The 20,079-nt window shown below is 38.6% G+C and overlaps 1 protein-coding gene and 1 long non-coding RNA gene across 2 annotated transcripts in view; both read right to left on the minus strand.

Moving 5' to 3' along the window:
* LOC129453658 (uncharacterized) overlaps positions 1–20,079 on the minus strand; it is a 203,946-nt gene that overhangs the window by 53,978 nt on the left and 129,889 nt on the right. The window contains exon 6 of the mRNA XM_073861518.1: positions 19,055–19,264. Within this exon, the coding sequence (XP_073717619.1) occupies positions 19,055–19,264 (210 nt within the window). The remainder of the gene's footprint in view (positions 1–19,054; positions 19,265–20,079) is intronic.
* On the minus strand, positions 7,129–9,650 carry LOC141359313 (uncharacterized). The gene is made up of 2 exons (XR_012365728.1): positions 8,491–9,650; positions 7,129–7,741 (listed from the first exon to the last, which is right to left on the minus strand). It is a non-coding gene; the product is annotated as an uncharacterized lncRNA (long non-coding RNA).

Below are 20,079 nucleotides of genomic sequence, written 5' to 3' on the forward strand. Positions count from 1 at the left end.
GTCCAGAATGTAAAATGAAATGGTTTCAGTGTGGTTGCCAGAGGTGATGAGTGTAATGTTCTCAGTGATAGAAACAATGGTGGGAAGATCTTGTCCGTTGAGTGCGTGAACTGAAATCTGATGCGAAAGGGTTTTGAGTGGAATCTTGTGTCTGACTGCAAATGAATGGTCCATGAAATTACCTTCCGCACCCGAATCCACCAGTGCCTGACAATCATGATGATGTGCTGACCACCTCAGTCTCACCGGGAGGAGCGTAGATGTAGATGAGGACTTCTCGGCTGAGACCCCGCCCGATAGTAGCCTCAAACTTACTACCGGGATGGGTCTTTTACTGGACAGTTGAATGCAAAGTGACCGACCCACCTGCATGGGCTCGGGATCGTTGACTGGACTGACCGCATCTCCGCCAGTGGACCGAAACACCTCCGTTCCGCTGATGCCGGGTCTGGGCGTGACTCTTCGGTTCACTCGAGATAACTGGGAATCGACTCGTAAAGCCAGTTCAATGAGTCCATTGAGTGTAGTGGGTAACTCCATGGTGTAGATTTCCTGATGGATGCGGTCAGCCAACCCATGCAGGAACATGTCCCACTGCGCCTCCTCATTCCATTGACACTCGGCAGCTAACGCGACCGTTCCACAGAGATTACGTTCCTGGGATTCGAGACGTCGGTTGCTGCTGTTGAAGAATTCCTCCATGGATGTAATATTCGAACTCGCTGCTTCCATGATTTGGTCAGATCGTTCTGTCATGAAATAGGAGAGGAAGCAAATGCAAGTAAAGATGTTTATTGAAAACAGAGTGAATTGATAAATGATGACAGCTGAGCGGGTGACACAGGCATGAGAGGTGGCCAGCGTGGAAACAGATGAATGGGGACGGTGATAATACAATATAAATCCAACACGAACACGAACACGAGAGCAGGAACACAGCAGACTGGAAACACACAGCACGAGACCTCACTGACTTCCACAAACGATCTGACAAAGGACATGAGAACTGGGTGAGTATATATAGGTGAGTAAATGAGCTGCAGCTGGAGCGAGTAATGACAATCAGGTCACTGGAGGTAAGTGCCAAACACGCCCACTACACACACACACAAACACAACACAGCCATGTGAATCAGGAAGGAAACAATGCATTCATAAACCGTGACAGCTATCACCCTTCTGAGAATAGTGTGTCTATTTCTTGTTTTTTAGTAAATGTCAGTGAGTTAAACTTTCAGGAAATTATAATTGTTGACTTCAGCTTGTGAAACTAAACATTATAAAGCTGTTTCACTTTTACCTTTTACCTGTAAGTTTAAAACACAGACTTACAATCATCAAACTTTTTAGAATAGCAGAAGATGCAACAACAGATCTTGACTACATTTACCTTCATGTTTACCGTAGTCGAGGTTATAGCCAGCTAATGAAGTTAGTTAATTTAGTTTAACTTATGTTTTCTTTAAATTACAGATAATATTTATTATATTTGGGACAAAAGAACTTCAGCATGTATGAGTGGATTTGATTCCCAATTCCCACTGAAATCATTCTGTTATCAGTCCACTAGAGATCCACTCCAGGTTTTCCATTTCCTGCTCTCTCCTCACAGTCTGTGGATGTCTTTCAGTTCTTATTTGTGTATCATTGTTTCCTGTCCTTGCGTCTTAACTCCACCTCCCTAGGATGTGAAGGAATGATGCAAGGAAAAGACCCAAGGACAGAGGAATTTAAGTTTTAAGTGAAATTGCATAGCCTCACTAAAGTTCATTCTCTATGATCAAATAGCCTTGGGAAATACCACCTTACATGGATGTACAAATATAATGTTTAACGGGTAAATGTTTGCCAGTATTGTAGAGGGTCATATCTTTGGTTGACATGGTGGTGCTTGTGTTGCTGGTGTTTCTGTTAATGATGAAGACTCAGAAGTGAGTCTCAACAGCTTCCTTACCTTTAGATGGGCTGAAGAAACCTAACATTTTAAACACGATGAGATGGCAAAGTTAGAATACTTATCAGTTGCGCTTCATTGCCTTTGGTCAGTAAGTCCAGGAGTTTGATTTATCGCCTTTTAAACCATCAAGTAAAGCACATGTGCTGAAGTGTTTAACATTAAGCTATAAAGCAATAAAATAGCGTTGTGACTTTTGAAAAGTGTGTTTTCATTACCTATATCGGAAAACTTCTTAAGAACAACTCCAACTCAGTTTTTTGACTTGTATACAGAGTAAAGCGTGAACTCCAGAGATGCTGTCGTAAGCGTAGCGTTGCCAAGTCCTCTGGTTTTTTTCGAGTTTACTAGATTTGGGATTTGTTTAAACTGTTTCCACCAGTTGTTATTTTCTGCGGGTTAAAGATTAAATGATTTCGTTGATAAGTTATTGGTATTTGGGCTGTGAATAGTCATTGTGATGCTTTTGGGCTAGTTTTGAATGTCCAGTCGATGGTTTTGATACGTGACTCTGGCAACCCTGGCTATGCGCTTGCGCAGACTTTCGGCTCGGATTCTAAATAATGTACATGTAAACAAACATTTAAATCAGATTGCAATGTTTAGGTTGCATGTAAACTGTATAGTCGTAACCTTCAATCGTATTAAATTTTGTCGGATTGACAAAATTTTGACATATAAACACTTACTCATTTTATAAACTAATAGGGAATAGTGAATGAAGGTATGGAGTTATTTCAGACACCGCCCTAGACATTTCTTAATACAGTTTAAAACACTGACTTACAAACATCACACTTTTTAGAATAGTAGAAGATGCAACAACAGATTGTGACTACATTTACCTTCATGTTTACCTTAGTAGAGGTTAAAGCCAGCTTATGAAGTTAGTTTTGAATTTATGTTTTCTGTAAACTACAGAGAAAATATTATTTTCATTCTCTTTGATCAAAAGCCTAGGAAAAAATACCCACTTGCATGGATAGATGAACCTTGACAACACAAATATCTTCCTTTAGTGGTTAATGTTGTGCCTACAAGATTGCTTGACATAAATAAATACACAATGTGCTTAAAAAGACAGTTTGAGAAGCTGTGTCTGTAGTGAAGCTGCAGTAGTAGTAGCAGCAGCATGTAGGCTGTCAATCACAGAAGTGGGCGGGACACAGAGGCAGACTGAACGCTCTTAAAGGAGAACATACACATATTGTACTCGGCATTGTAGCTGTATTTCTTAACAGTTGTTACATTGCAAATTATTATATGGTACATTTGTTTTGCTGCTTAATTTAAAAATATACCGACTAGAAAAGTGAAGGATTTCCGTTCCGGAACACCGTTTTGTGACATTAGATGTGAAGCGATTCAAGAAATCACACAGAGAAGTTTCCTTTGAATCACTTTTGTAATTTGACATCACCAAGCGGTCTGTGTAGCGCCTAAAATGAACCTGCAAACCAAACATTGATGTGTATTAGAGTTCTCAACGGGCCTGAAAATTACAACCCGACCCGGCCCGTGGCTTTTAAAGCCCGAACCCGATGTAACCCGACACATCAACGTGAATTATCTGTCCGAACCCGACCCGCGGCCCGACGCCGCCGACCTCCCCCCTGCCTGTTTTTTCTCATATACGTAGGCTATTATCATGACCAGCAGACAGAAATTCAAACCAAGCTTTAATGTTCACGCCTTTTAACAATACAAACAACTGAAACAATAAACTTTAAATATACAGTATTGTTCAAAATAATAGCAGTACAATGTGACTAACCAGAATAATCAAGGTTTTTAGTATATTTTTTTATTGCTACGTGGCAAACAAGTTACCAGTAGGTTCAGTAAATTCTCAGAAAACAAATGAGACCCAGCATTCATGATATGCACGCTCTTAAGGCTGTGCAATTGGGCAATTAGTTGAATTAGTTGAAAGGGGTGTGTTCAAAAAAATAGCAGTGTGGCATTCAATCACTGAGGTCATCCATTTTGTGAAGAAACAGGTGTGAATCAGGTGGCCCCTATTTAAGGATGAAGCCTACACTTGTTGAACATGCATTTGAAAGCTGAGGAAAATGGGTCGTTCAAGACATTGTTCAGAAGAACAGCGTACTTTGATTAAAAAGTTGATTGGAGAGGGGAAAACCTAAAAAGAGGTGCAAAAAATGATAGGCTGTTCTGCTAAAATGATCTCCAATGCCTTAAAATGGAGAGCAAAACCAGAGAGACGTGGAAGAAAACGGAAGACAACCATCAAAATGGATAGAAGAATAACCAGAATGGCAAAGGCTCAGCCAATGATCACCTCTAGGATGATCAAAGACAGTCTGGAGTTACCTGTAAGTACTGTGACAGTTAGAAGACGTCTGTGTGAAGCTAATCTATTTTCAAGAATCCCCTGCAAAGTCCCTCTGTTAAAAAAAGGCATGTGCAGAAGAGGTTACAATTTGCCAAAGAACACATCAACTGGCCTAAAGAGAAATGGAGGAACATTTTGTGGACTGATGAGAGTAAAATTTTTCTTTTTGGGTCCAAGGGCCACAGGCAGTTTGTGAGACGACCCCCAAACTCTGAATTCAAGCCACAGTACACAGTGAAGACAGTGAAGCATGGAGGTGCAAGCATCATGATATGGGCATGTTTCTCCTACTATGGTGTTGGGCCTATTTATCGCATACCATGGATCATGGATCAGTTTGCATATGTTAAAATACTTGAAGAGGTCATGTTGCCCTATGCTGAAGAGGACATGCCCTTGAAATGGTTGTTTCAACAAGACAATGACCCAAAACACACTAGTAAACGGGCAAAGTCTTGGTTCCAAACCAACAAAATTAATGTTATGGAGTGGCCAGCCCAATCTCCAGACCTTAATCCAATTGAGAACTTGTGGGGTGATATCAAAAATGCTGTTTCTGAAGCAAAACCAAGAAATGTGAATGAATTGTGGAATGTTGTTAAAGAATCATGGAGTGGAATAACAGCTGAGAGGTGCCACAAGTTGGTTGACTCCATGCCACACAGATGTCAAGCAGTTTTAAAAAACTGTGGTCATACGACTAAATATTAGTTTAGTGATTCACAGGATTGCTAAATCCCAGAAAAAAAAAATGTTTGTACAAAATAGTTTTGAGTTTGTTCAGTCAAAGGTAGACACTGCTATTTTTTTGAACATACCCCTTTCAACTAATTGCCCAATTGCACAGCCTTAAGAGCGTGCATATCATGAATGCTGGGTCTCATTTATTTTCTGAGAATCTACTGAACCTACTGGTAACTTGTTTGCCACGTAGCAATAAAAAATATACTAAAAACCTTGATTATTCTGGTTAGTCACATTGTACTGCTATTATTTTAAACAATACTGTAGGCTTTATAAATATGCCTAAAAATCACACAATAATAAATAAAAAGAACTCAAACATGTACCCAGCCAGCGGCTTCTCCTCCTGTAGTAGCAAGCAACGGTGAATTCACCTGCGGCATGTGTACTTTTCTCCATCTCTTCTTCTCCAGGCAACAGGCGTGCACGCAGTGATAGCAATAAGCTCTGGGGCGGATCCGCAACGGATCTGCTCTGAAGCGGATCCGCAACGCATCCGCTCTGAAGCCGGCAGCTCCGGTCTGGATCCGTTGCTGATCCACCCCGGAGCTTATTGCTATCCCCCGCCCCTCTCTGTGATGCATGTTGCAGCAGCCAGACCAGACTTTTTTTACGGTGAACAGCAGTGATGATTAATAATTTTTTTCACGGAGCGTAAAAGATTAAGCCCGAGGTCCGACCCGACTCAGTTGCTTATATTTTTGACCCGAACCCCGTCGGGTTTGTCGGGCCGGCCCGACCCGTTGAGAACTCTAATGTGTATCATCCTGCACTTGTCTAAAAATGTAATCTCATTCTCCTGCAGATCTATCATGATGTGATTGTTATAGCTGGATTGGCTTTCATTTAAATTACTGTATATGATGTTTGATGTCACAGAAAATTCCCATAATGCAATGTGAATTACAGTTATTTACTGTATGAATAGTTTGCAGTATTATACTGGGTGATATACAGTAAATAACTGTAAAATTTACAGAAATGTCTAACAGTGCAGTTTAGTGAATTAATATTGATATAACTTACAATAAAATTTCAAGTTCGTTTCCTCCTTTCACAATTTCTGTCAATCTAAACTCTAAGAGTCTCTCTCTGTTTCTGAGGACTCATTGTTTTGCGTATGTTGTAGTACATTAGACTCTGTTGTGTGTCGCCCTCTCCTGGGATAAACTTGAAGTCTTTATGTGGTAGATTTACCGCAGTGCATCATGTCTTCATGTTTCCCAGTAATAATATAATTCATACACTGTCAAAAACAAATGTTATAAATGATCTCTAGCTGTCACTGGGGCGGTACCCTTTTAAAAAGTACACATGTGCACATAAAGAGTTCATATTAATACCTCGAGATACTGGCACCACATATCTGTACCTAAATGGGGTCTTTACAAAGGGTACTGGCCCAGTGACAGTAAAAACTGTAAAAAGTTAAACAATGTAGACAGAATTTTCAAGTTGATGTGACCCCTTTAAATTAAACATGACTTTGTTTTGTGTTATTTAGTGAATTCACTTTGGAAATCCTTTTGATCTGTACACCACAGAGAGACTCTTGTATATTTGGTGCAGTGTTGTTTTTGTCCACTAGAGGCAGTTGACTCGGCTGTATTGGGTGAACTGATTACATCTAACCTAAATGAAGTCAACTAAACACAGGCATGCACACGGTTACTGTGATGTTTCAAGAGAATTACTTCTCATGGTAATAAAATGATCAAGCTGTTGTTATATTCTGAAGATTAATTCATGACCAGAGTGCAGAATAAGCAAAAGATTTTCTACTGAGTCCTGAATGAAACCTAAGTACACTGAAGAGTCGACATCTAGAAGAGACAAAATCACAACTATTTGTTAGTGAAAGAAGATTTCCCAAAAAAAGTTAACTTAATATGGCTTAAAGAAATAAATCAATGCTGCAGTCTCCTCAAACTTAATGAAACCAAAGACTGTATTATAAAGTATATGTCACACCCAGGGGCTGGCTATGGTTTGGCTAAAGCCACGCCCCTTTTCAACTTCCACCTCGAGGAGGTCCCCAAAGCCAACCCAATGACCAGACAACAACGAGGATGAGTAAGTATAAAAACAAATCTTTATTGATTTAAATATTTAAAAGAACTTGGGGGAAATGGGGAAAGGGCAGTTAAAATTAGGGTCTCTAGCTCTGCCCTCCAGGTGGGCTACGGCCAAGGCAATAACGGGAGGAGGGGGAGGGGGCGTAGAAATCGGGTTCCTGCCTGGTCCCTTGTATCCGTGGCGCCCTCCTTTTCCTTCCTGGAGGCAGAATAAAAGCAAAATGAGTCTTGACGTATTTTTCCTGTCTGCGTACCTTTTCTCTCCTCACGGGGGCTTTCCACACGTGCTTTTACTGTTCCCTGTCGTATCGTTCACTCTTCCTTTCTCTTGCTCCACAGGTGGCGACTGGGGCACAGAGATACAGTTAGTTCGACTTGGGTTGCTCTCACCTCTTCGCTGGTTACAGCTAACGGTAAGTACAGGTTGCACACAGTTCGTTCTCTTGGTGCTCACTCTCTTTCTCTTTCTCCACAGGCAACGGCTGGGACACAAAAGCACAGTTAGCTCGACTTGGTTTACTCTCACCTCTTCGCTGGTTACAGCTCACGGTAAGTACAGGTTTCACACAGTTCGTTCTCTTGGTGCTCACTCTCTTTCTCCACAGGCAACGGCTGGGACACAAAAGCACAGTTAGTTCGACTTGGTTTGCTCTCACCTCTTCGCTGACTACAGCTCACGGTAAGTACAGGTTTTCACACAGTTCGTTCTCTTGGTGCTCACTCTCTTTCTCTTTCTCCACAGGCAACGGCTGGGACACAAAGGCACAGTTAGTTCGACTTGGTTTGCTCTCACCTCTTCGCTGCCTACAGCTCACTGTAAGTACAGGTTCCACACAGTTCGTTCTCTTGGTGCTCACTCTCTTTCTCGTTCTCCACAGGCAACGGCTGGGACACAAAGGCACAGTTAGTTCGACTTGGTTTACTCTCACCTCTTCGCTGACTACAGCTCACTGCAAGTACAGGTTTCACATAGTTCGTTCTCTTGGGGCTCACTCTCTTTCTCTTTCTCCACAGGCAATGGCTGGGACACAAAGGCACAGTTAGTTCGACTTGGTTTGCTCTCACCTCTTCGCTGACTACAGCTCACTGTAAGTACAGGTTTCACACAGTTCGTTCTTATGGTGCTCACTCTCTTTCTCTTTCTCCACAGGCAACGGCTGGGACACAAAGGCACAGTTAGTTCGACTTGGTTTGCTCTCACCTCTTCGCTGACTACAGCTCACTGTAAGTACAGGTTCCACACAGTTCGTTCTCTTCTGGGATCCTCCTTGCGTTCTGTGTCGGTGCGGTGCGTTCGCCGTCCCTGTAATCAACAGACTTAGAAAGGGGTCCAATATAATACAACCAGGTGGCGGACTTACAACAATTGGTTTCTCTCAATAGGTCAGATCGACAAGCAGTTTTCCAGGTAACGTCGGGGACAGACCCTCACGACGATCTCGATGGTCACAGAGGGGTGGATACGTCGCACCGTCACACCAGGCCGAGCGCTGCCCTTCTCTTGTTGCCGTTAGGCGATCGTACACCGAGCAGGGGCGCCCCTTTGTAGAGACCACGGGACGGCGGAATTCCTACACCTCACTCTCTGCAACAGTAAGTATTACGTAGGTAAAAGCATCAACAGTAGTGACCCTTAGTCGTACTCACACGTACACCAATCGTCTAGTTCTTCACCGCCGTTCTTTAGAAACACCCCAAACGTCTGGACGGGAGATCGTCCCGTGGCACCGCTTCGTTACGTAGGCCTGAAGTGTGTTCACAACATATATTCAGATGTTCTTCACTAAGACCGGCAACCTCTTCGTCTTCCTTTGACAAAGTGTACGAAGGCGGGGGTTTGTCTGACAAGACACACAGCAATACACAGCAGTACACAGCACCACGTCAAAAGTGAAAGTTTCCACAGCACAAAGACTCACCCACCACGCTCAAGTGTACACAAAGGACGCCCGTCTCCTTTCACTTTGCCCAGGTCTGATTGGTGGTGGAAAATACGGCCTAGCTGATGGTCTCGTCGCTGTGACTAGCTTCCGTCGAATATTCCCTCGGCTCACCCACCACGCTATCTTAGGGGTAGGGCCGCCCTCCTTCTCCTGGAGGTATCCAATAAACTCCGTTCTTCTCCTTGTGTTGTGTCTTTGTTTACGATATCATCCGTTCGTCTTTCAACCTTTAAGGTTCACAATAACTCTCCAACTATGCCGCTTCAGCCTGGGAAAGAGAGCCGGACCGCTACCAGCAACGTACCCGATAAGTACACGCAGCACTTCAATACAACATCAACAAGCAGCCTCTAACTGTGATTTAAACTATTCTTTTATACTGGCCTGCCCGGCGCGTCCTCCAATCATCGCCGCTCCCGTTAACTAGGCACAGCTGTGTCTAATTCGCCGATTTTCCCTCCCGCGGCGTTACCGGAAGTTCCGGTGTTCTTCCTTTCCGGCCCGGGTGGAAACACTTCCGGGCGGAACCAAACTTCCTTAACTTTGGTTCCGCCCCTAAAGATCGTCACCTTGTGACATATACAACAATGACAATGAATTATAAAACAAAGAGCTATGATACACAGTAAGTGTCTAAACTGTGAAATTCAGTGAATGCGTGTAAATAATGTCCCCAAAGTTCAAAACATTTTAAAATAAACTGAACAAATGATTTCCTAACTGCAAGATTAAAGCACAGCCCTGTAATAAAATCCTAACCTAACTAAAAACAGCATTGAGTTGAATAACAGCCTGACTTATAGTGAAGATGAAAGTAGATCACAGTATCATCTACATAAAGATGCACTATAGCAAAGTTTTTACAGGATTTATACATTGTGATGTTACAGTTGATCTGACACTGACACAAGACTGTTGAATGATAAACTCAATACTTCAATGAATAATTCATCTATTTGAACATTAGATTATTTACACTGAGCTGTCATTAATATGTCACTGTATATGACATCACTGCATCACTGATGTCACTGCTGAGAGACTGTTGCTAGGTGATGATGTCATAAAGAGAGTTGTGACATCACTCCAGTAGTTCTGATGGACAGACAGCTGATCTACTCACATACCTGCAAAATCTAACAATGACAAACACACAGAAAGAGATAATGTTATAAAATCTGAGCATTAGTTTATTTAACATACAGATATACAGATTTTCTCACCTCTATTTGTTTGTCATCAGTTTTGTTTTTAGATGAGTTCAATTTATTCATGCTGATGAAAAACCTGTAGGGTCAAAATTCACACTCTTAGGGCGGTTTCACATTTGGTGCGATTGCCTGGTCCGTACCCGAGTTTGATTGCTCCCCATGCCCCCCATGGACTGTGTTCACATATTATTTTTGCATCCGAACCGCGGTACGCTTGCATCAACAAGCTGCAGCTGGCGCGTTCTGATGTTGCTTGGCAACCGCTGTAAACAAGAAGACGACTAGCGTGATTGACAAACTGCAAGCAAAGAGATGACTTCTGAATGCCTCCGCAAAAATTGATGTCGGCGGACCGACCGTTGTCATCGGAACGACTTTAGTATGTTTGCGGCAGACAGACAAAAGTGCGTTTCTGTATTATTTCTTTGAAAACAAAAAAAGGTTTAAAAAAATAAGAACAAAAGACAAGCAAGCATTCTATGCATTTTGTTGTCAAGGTAAGTGCACACACACAAACACACTCGTCTGTTTTGGCGGGACATTCCATATAATACATAATTAACAGCGGTTCACTTCCGCGATTTGGTACGATTGCGCTCACATCAGCAGCGAAACGATCTGGAGTTCACATGAACCGGACCCCAGACCACCCTATTTAAGCGGACTCGAGTACATTTCGCGGGTGCGCACTCGAGTTCGGAAGACAGCGTTCACATCATCCAAATATACTGAACTCTGACGTCAATCGAACACGGGTGCGCACCAAAAGTGCTAATGTGAAAACGCCCTTACAATCTGAATTCATATCAGAATATTCACTGTATGTTTTGCAGTTTTGAGTTTACTTGATATTTTTACTTACCACATCCATACAGCTCCTATAATGAGAAACTGAGGCAGAAACACCAACAGAGGGACAAACACTGAACTGTCCATTTCTTCATTTTTTTCGTCCATTTCTTCATTTGTTTTGTTCATTTCTTCATTTGTTTTGTTTTGTCCATTGGTTTTATTTCAGAAGAGAAAGACACAAACTCAGTTACTTAGAGAAGGCAGAACATTCAGAATACCACTTTTCTGTTTTCCATCATCACAAAGATGATTTCAAAATCATCGGCTGCTAAAAGAAAAAAGCTGAAAATATAAATAGAAAATAAATGGTGCTCTGCCTCTCAGTTTTCAGTCTAACTCAATGATCCGACACAGACAAACGATCACAGTCCACATTATACAGCTTGTGATTGTCTACAGGTTTAGCAATCAGGGTGATAACCGGGCAAACACGCGTAAACTCACGCACACACACAATCCAGAAAGAGAAAACAGATCCATGAACAGTGACACTTACGCTTTGTACCACCTCATGTTTAGGTTGTTGAGTTTTCGCTACAATAACAGACTGTTCTGCAACAATCATTCACAAACTTATAAACTTGTAAGTTTATAACAACAAGATAAAAACACTTAAAAAAATCTCGCACACTTTTAAAAATACAGCGTTTTTTGATCTGGATGAAGAATAATGTCATCCATGTAAACATGACAACCTCCTTCTTCAATCAGACAGCTTTATGTTGTTTCCGAGCAAACTCATAAAAATCACGACACACACGTGTATTTCAACCAATCAGAAGATGACTTCAGATCTGCGGAAGTGTTTCCAGTAAAGTGCTCTGTACGTATCAGACGTTCAACCAACGGTCAGGAGTGACATCTGAGGCTGAGACTATGATCTAATAAACTTGAGTAGGACATGTGTGTAGACTTTATAATGATGACACATTTAGTTCACAGGTCACGACACAAGTTAGTAAACATCATCAGTATATGCGCTGCTTGTAACAAACACAACAAGGTGAATCGCGGATGACACTTTACAGAGTTTACAGAGTAAAACATATTTAACTTTTAGCGACATGTTGATCAATATATCATTTCATATCACATTTTCATTTACTACTCAGTGATGGTCATAGATTTTGATACATTTCTGACACTGCCAGAAAAAAACAGTAAAAACTGAAAGGTTGGATCAACATAAAAATGGATTTTGATGGGTAACATGTAAAACAAATTTAAACTTGAGTTTCACTTTAGCAGAAAATTTTAAGTTGAAAAAAAAAATATTTAGGTGTAACCAATTAAAGTAATGTTTTAACAGTAAAGATGTATGATGAGATGTTGTGTTACCTCTTACAGTACAGGAATACTCTTGTAGCTCCTCACTGTTGATTGAGTCCAGGTACAGCTTGTTTAATAATGTCAATCCATCTGTTACCTGTTGTCCATTCTTATACCAGATGTAAGTATGTTTGTTATCCAGAGTGCATTCAGTTGAACAGCTTAATATCACTTTTTCTCCATCTATCACAGGGTCTGGACTGCTTCTCACCTCTGTATCTGAGATTTCATATAACAGAGTTCATGTCAACTACTTTTCAAAGTTGGGCCTCATATTTCTAATTTAGCTCAATAAAGCATGGCCTAAATAGCTAATCACAGTTGTGTTGATATCAGACTCCTACTCGAGCTATAATGCTTCAGTATAATGAGTGCTGCACTACAGAGAGTTTATTATGAGCAGTTACCTGTAACAGTAAGATAGACTCCAGGATAACCAGAACATTCATCAGATGTATTAGTGATTAACCTGAATGCATATTCTCCAGTGTCAGTCATGTTGACGTCTTTGATTCTCAGTGTGTTTCCCACAAACTCCACACGACCAGAAAACTGATGATCCTCACGCAGATCTCTGAATTCCCCATAATAAATGTAATGCCAGGATGTTTTCTTTATTGTATATCCAGTGGGATGTGAGTATGAAGAGTGAATATCTACTGTTGATCCCACTAAATCACAAACACTAATAGAGGTGTAATTCACACCCCAACAGCTACTGTTAGAAAGACCTGAAAGAGTCACAAAATACTGCTGTAACATTCACAATCAATTACAAACACACTCATACTGTATATGAATCAACAAGAAAACTGCAAAGTTTGTTCTTTCATTTTATTATAAATATTTTATAAATATCAGACTCACACACAGATGAAGAGGACTCTGAAACAGAATCAGTGCAGGAATAACTGTCAGTGTTTTCACTGGATGACACAAATATGCTTTGGTTATATGTTTTATATTCTCCATTCTTGTACCAATCGTAATAATTTTCAGGTGTTTTTGGGCAGGAGTAATCACAGCTCAGTTTTACTCGCTGTCCTGTAGATTCAGGATTCATCTTCACCTGTAAAACTAAATAATGAAAATCTTACATTAGATGAGAAATGAAAAGAGTTTAACTGGACTGATGAGAATGTAAATGTACCTGAAACTGTTAGATTGACTGTGACTGAGCTGAGATGTTTAACTCCATCCTTCGTAATGATCATGAGCTGATATTCTCCACTGTCTCTCTCTCTTAGATCTAATATTTTGAGCTTTGATTGGTTTTTAGTGATCCTCTGATTCACTCGTCCTGAGTAATCTGAATCTAAAGTAAAATCTTCAGGTTCATCTTTGTTTCTCCAGTTTGTTCTCTGTTTCTGACTGAACCAGAACACAGTTTTGATGTTGATGTTGGAGTAATCGCACCTCACACTTATCAGTGTCCCCCTCGCAGCACAAATATTCTGTTTATTACAGGTTACATTAAAGTTATCCAATGTTAGGGACCCTGAAAATTAATATGAAATATTATTGACATTTGTAACACAGTATAATGTATATAACTGTTTCTTGAAACTTTGGCAAAAACATGTCCCACTAAGAAAAGTGCTAATTCTGTTGGAAATTAATAACATTTTCATGAAGAAAAAGAATCAATGTACATATGCTTTGCACATATGTAAGGTTCTTTTATAGGTTTATTTTTATTAATTTAATGATTATATGCTGGCCCATTGCCTACAAAATCAGCTGTCCTCGGTTAAGAGATAATCATTTCAACTTGATTAAAAAAACAAAAGTAATAATTGAATTGAATAATATATTTACCGCATGAAAGACTCATATGTATTAAAAACTACAAACAGTGAGTTTTGAACAATATTTACTATATTATTAATATTTACTTTTATTTTGTAAAAGTTACTTAAATGTCTTAATATAACTAAGGCCTAGTCCTGGATTAATCTAAACCCTGTCTGGGAAACTGACCCAACAGCGTTAAGTCATTACATTACTCTACAAATGAGTTGCTGATATAAATCACAACTAGAGAGAGAGAGAGAGGGAGAGACCAGATGCAGGCTTTGTTCACATAAAAGGTTTATTGGGTACAAAAGAAACCCAATTGGTGCCTTAAACGCCTAAACAAAGACAACAGATAAACAGAATAATACTACACAAAACTATGAAAGGAACTACTTGAATGCTTAACAGTAAACTTGAACGATAAACTAAACAATAATTTACTAGACTAGGAGAGTACACATGTGTAAGAACACCAACCCCTTCAATATGATACAATTTTGCATCCGATCGACCTCAATTGTATTTATTAATGTGTTTACATGAAGACTTTTCAATACGATTACAAACGGACGTATCTAGTGGTGTCTCTCTTTCTTTCTTACTCGGTTCTCTATCAGTTAATATCTCATACACATTGAAAACAGTTAATTGTATTATTTACCATTTCATGCATTTATAGTGTAACTGATTAAATTTTTTTTCAGTACTGTTATTAAAGCATTTTATTTACAAATCTGTTGTTTAGTTTTGATTTATTGCTAAAACGTAAACTCTACACATTGCAATACAATATATTTATATTCTAGCAATGCTCTCCCACATATTTTGTTATCATAGCTGCACTTATTTCCATCGCTGGTATAAGTTGCAGAAGGGTGAAAAATGACAAGAAATACTTGCTGTTAACATTTCTCAGTCATTTCAGCGTTCATACAGACTGAACCACTGTAGTGAATCCACCCTTACAAACACAAAACAGTAAATTTCATGTAAAACATACCTCAGATGTATTAATATGTACCTTTGAGATACTTATATGCACTGTTTAGGTAAAAATAAAGTTTACTTTTGAAAGGGCACTGCCCCGGTGACAGCTGTACATTTTCTTTTTTGAATAATTAAGGTTTGTACTGACTCTTGTCTTATATCACTGTCTTAATGCAGTAAACAACACTGATGCTTTTCCCAAATGTCCAACAACCACAAAACTGTCATCTACTCAAAAGTGTTCATACCTTGAATGTGTAACAGCAGGATCAATGATGAGAGTCTGAAGTTCATGATGTAGTTTTGTAGAAAGTCACATAAGACCCAAAACTCTTTTCTTATTCTTGAGAAAAAATAAAACATCATTGTGACGGTCAATTCATCAGACAATTATTACAGTAAAATAAAACACAACTAACATGATTGTTTCGTAACATTTCAAAGATTCAATACAAATAAATGTGTATACATACGTGCTCGTGGAGATCTTTGACTTCAACCGGTTTGTAAAGTTGTGTCAATATCTGAAGTTGTGGTAGATTATTTAATGATCTGATTATCGTACTCAAGCGGATGTTAAAGAAAGACTCTCCTTCACTTTTAAACACTTTTCATAGCATAAGAAGAAGGAAAGCATTTCATAACATGCCTGAATTTTACATAATCTGACAACTATTCTTATCTTTACGTGTAGCTGTTATTTGTTGAAGAGTCCTGTAAACAGTGACGTGTTTACCATTTTGGGGCCCTAAAGAAAAGTCCAAGAAACTGAAGCCCCACATGCCCCAACATTACCTGAAGGGTTTCATTTCAATTGCACGACAGTAATATTGAGTATATAGAATTAAGTTAGACATATAAAAACAGATTTATTTTATTTTGGACTGCTTAACATAACATGGTATAAGACAAAAAAATCTTGTTTTAAAAAATAGAAATAGTGCCCATTGTCCTTTTCAAAATGATACAGAATTATTCTCTTTAAAAAAAAATAAAGGTCTTGGTTTAACCTTAAGCTAGTAGTTCCCAAACTTTTTCCACCGGCCTCCTTTTGTACAGAAAAATATTTTCAAGCCCCTCTCAGATCTATTCTTTGCTTGCAAATTCCTTATAGGATGTATTTAAAACAATGTAATTTATACACTACTGCAACTTCAGTCTGCGATCTTACTAAAAAAACTACATAAGAAAAAAAGGTGAAGCATTAGATTACGATTCAGACTGATCTAACAAACTGAACTAACAAACACCAGCAATAGACGTTGTAAGTTGGTTATTGTCTGGATTTGTAATGGGAATCACATAGCTCTTATTTTCATATTGCAGAAACAAACTTACTGTGAGATACAACAAGCATATAGACGCCACTGCCTGTAAAAGATGTCTCTTATCTTTACTTCATCTTTTATGTTTTCAGCAGAAAAAAATCTAATCATTAATCTTCATCTTTTTACTGCTAGTGCTCTTATTCTTGAGAAACAGTCTCAACTCGATTCACAGGACAGATTATGTTTTATATTTTTATAAACTTGTTTCTTTCATTACTAATAAACTGAGACAGAAATAATCTGCACATTTTTATACTTACATTTAACTTTTGGGGAAACTGAATGTAATTGTTTCTTTGAAATTGTAAAACTTGTTAACAAAAATGTTAAATGGAGCTGATAGTAACATATTTAGTAAATTGTGTGCGCTCACTTAGTCTACGAGTTCGTAGGGTGTCACATCTGTAATTTTTAGACTTCGAAGTGTGCTCATCAGCGCCCCCTTTTCCACCTTGATTCTGTCTGCAGCAGACTTTGCGCACTTTACCAACCCAGAAGCCCTTGCGAAAGAGCAGTCAGACCAATCAGACGACAGATACATAACACAAATATATTTTTTTAATTCTGAAGACACAGATTAAAGATTAGGAGAGGAAACACAGCTGCAAAAATCAGTGTCGTGTTCTTGAATCAGCATAAAAACTTGATCGGCTTTGCCACAAACCACCCACTTAAACAGGATGAGACTCTGTGATAGACATCTCTGCCCAGAAAACCAGTTTATACCAGCTTCAGTTTAATACTAGATTAGACTGGTAAGCAAAACACATCATTTCAGAGACAACCTCAAAAACAAGTGTTAAATTCACAACATAAACATCAATTCATGACACGGCTTTTTAATTTCCTTTTTAATTTTTTTTTAAATGTTATTTAATTGTTGTTTAACAAAAGATAAATAAAACACAAATGGTAAAAGCTCTTATGATCAATAGCATCACTTTAGTCCTTATAAATGTGTAAATACAGCATTATTATGAGCAGTTGAAGTTGTAGTAGATCATTTAATGATATTATCTAATTTTCTCGTACTCAAGCGGATGTTAAAGAAACTCTTTTTGACACTTTTTATAGCATAAGAAGAAGGAAAGCATTTCATAACATGCTTGAACTTTACATATTTTGACAACTATTACATACTATTATATTAAAAGTTAATTTATAGCTGTTAATTATTGCTGAGTCCTGTAAAAGATGTCTCTTATCTTTACTTCATCTTTTATGTCTCCAGCAGAAAAAAATCTAATCATTAATCTTCATCTTTTTACTGCTAGTGCTCTTATTCTTGAGCAACATTCTCAACTCGATTCACAGGACAGATTATGTTTTATATTTTTATAAACCTGTTTCTTTCATTACTAATAAACTGAGCCAATAATCTGCATATGTTTTATATTTTCTAAATTGGTATTTGGAGAAACTATTAAGAAATGAATGTAATTCATTTAAAACCTTTAAAAAGTATTAAATTGAGCTGATAAAAACTTCCTTTCAGACTTTCCAATGCAACTCATGTGGGTCTAAAAATAAGCAGGGTGTAAATGAGCTTAAAGGCTGGCAGACAATCTGGGGCTGTGACAGTTTAATAAAAAAGCTCATTTAGATCAGACACACTGATGGGCAACTTCTCTTCTTATTTTCGGCATGACGCTCGAGTCTGTTCCAAAACACGGCTCTGGTGTGCCCTTGTGTGCAAGGGTCCCTAAAGTCTGCACTACATGATGTCATCAACGTGTCGACTCTGAGGAAGTCCACAAGTTCAGGGTGTGTCATATCTCTGAAAGGCAGGTACAAAAAAGCTTTATTAAAACATTATAGTAGCAAACCTTCAGAAAGCCAAGCTTTGTTTTAATCAGTATCCTACAGTTTTATGTATTTAAGCATTTGTTTTGTCCATCATATCTGAAAAAAAGACACAAACTCAGTTATATTCAGAAAAGGCAGAACATTCACTAACAAACTTCCGATTCCTTGGCTAACAACCAGAGCTAGGAGAACAACCAATGAAAAGAAAACAACCAAGGAAACGAAGGAAACGAAGAAAGAAAGCGATCGTGCCTTTAATAAAACTAGGATCAATATCGGACCAACATTTGAAAGGTGGAGGGATCTATGAGCTTTTAAAGGGTTCAAGCTGGATGCAGAGCTTGTCACATTTCTTCTTGACAGGTAATTGTGCTTTATCAACCATGTATTGTATTTCTGAGTGTTATGTAAGTAATCTAAGTATGCTTAAACACACACTGATGAGGACGAGCTCAATATGAGGTTGCTCGGTGGTAGTGTGGGAGGGGCATAAAAATTGAAAACATTTGAAATCATCTCAATCCTCCAGAATTGCCGACTGTAGCTTTAAATAGTTACTTCAGTTGGTAACTAAAACAAGTTTATTAAAAGTTATTTTTTTTAAGTTGATCCAACTGTTTATTTTTTACAGTGTAACAGTAAAGTCAGATGTATGATGAGATGTTGTGTTACCTCTTACAGTACAGGAATACTCTTGTAGCTCCTCACTGTTGATTGAGTCCAGGTACAGCTTGTTTAATAATCTCAATCCATCTGTTACCTGTTGTCCATTCTTATACCAGATGTAAGTATGTTTGTTATCCAGAGTGCATTCAGTTGAACAGCTTAATATCACTTTTTCTCCATCTATCACAGGGTTTGGACTGCTTCTCACTCGTGTATCTGAGATTTCATATGACAGAGTTCACATAAACTACTTTTTAAAGTTAGGCCTGAAATGTTTGATTCCACTCAATTCAGTATGATGTGAACAATGGCAAGATAATGCAGTCAAACACACACATACAGATAAAATATATAATGTGAACGCAGTTCAAAATGCTTTGAATAAAAGCATCTGTCAAACACACGAGTTCAACATAAATATACAGTCAACATTTGAAGTGATTAAAAACATTTTTGTCTAAGAGCATCTTTTATTAACTTTTTTGATCAACGTCAAATGTTGATTAGTGTATTTGTTTTAAATCTGAAGACTTCTGTGATGAGTGTCCTCAACATCAACATAAAGTCTTGATCAACTTTGCAAGTTTGTCACAAATCGCACACTTAGACAGAATGTGTAACAACTCATAAAACCAGTTTATACCAGCTTCAGTTTTAATACTGGATTAGACTGGTAAGTGCTGGTTTGCTGCTTGCCTGGCTGCTTGACCAACATATTTACACTATTTACCAGCATCCGATCAACCATGCTTGCAAGCTGGTAAACTGAATAGTCCAACTAATGAAGCCATTCAGATACAGCAGCATCATATATGCAGTACAAAACACATTATATTATTTTCAACATGGACAACCTTAAAAAAGTGTAAAATTCACAACATAAACATCATACAGTTTTCAGATGAGATGAAATTTCAGATGATTTACTAAAATGATTGATAGCATTGATGTTTTAATATTTAAAATGTAATCTACTCATCGTATAACAAAAGATAAAGAATTTTAAGGACCCTAAATCTCTAGCATAAATA

Source organism: Misgurnus anguillicaudatus, chromosome 23, assembly GCF_027580225.2.
Source record: "Misgurnus anguillicaudatus chromosome 23, ASM2758022v2, whole genome shotgun sequence".
NCBI classification, from domain to species: domain Eukaryota; kingdom Metazoa; phylum Chordata; class Actinopteri; order Cypriniformes; family Cobitidae; genus Misgurnus; species Misgurnus anguillicaudatus.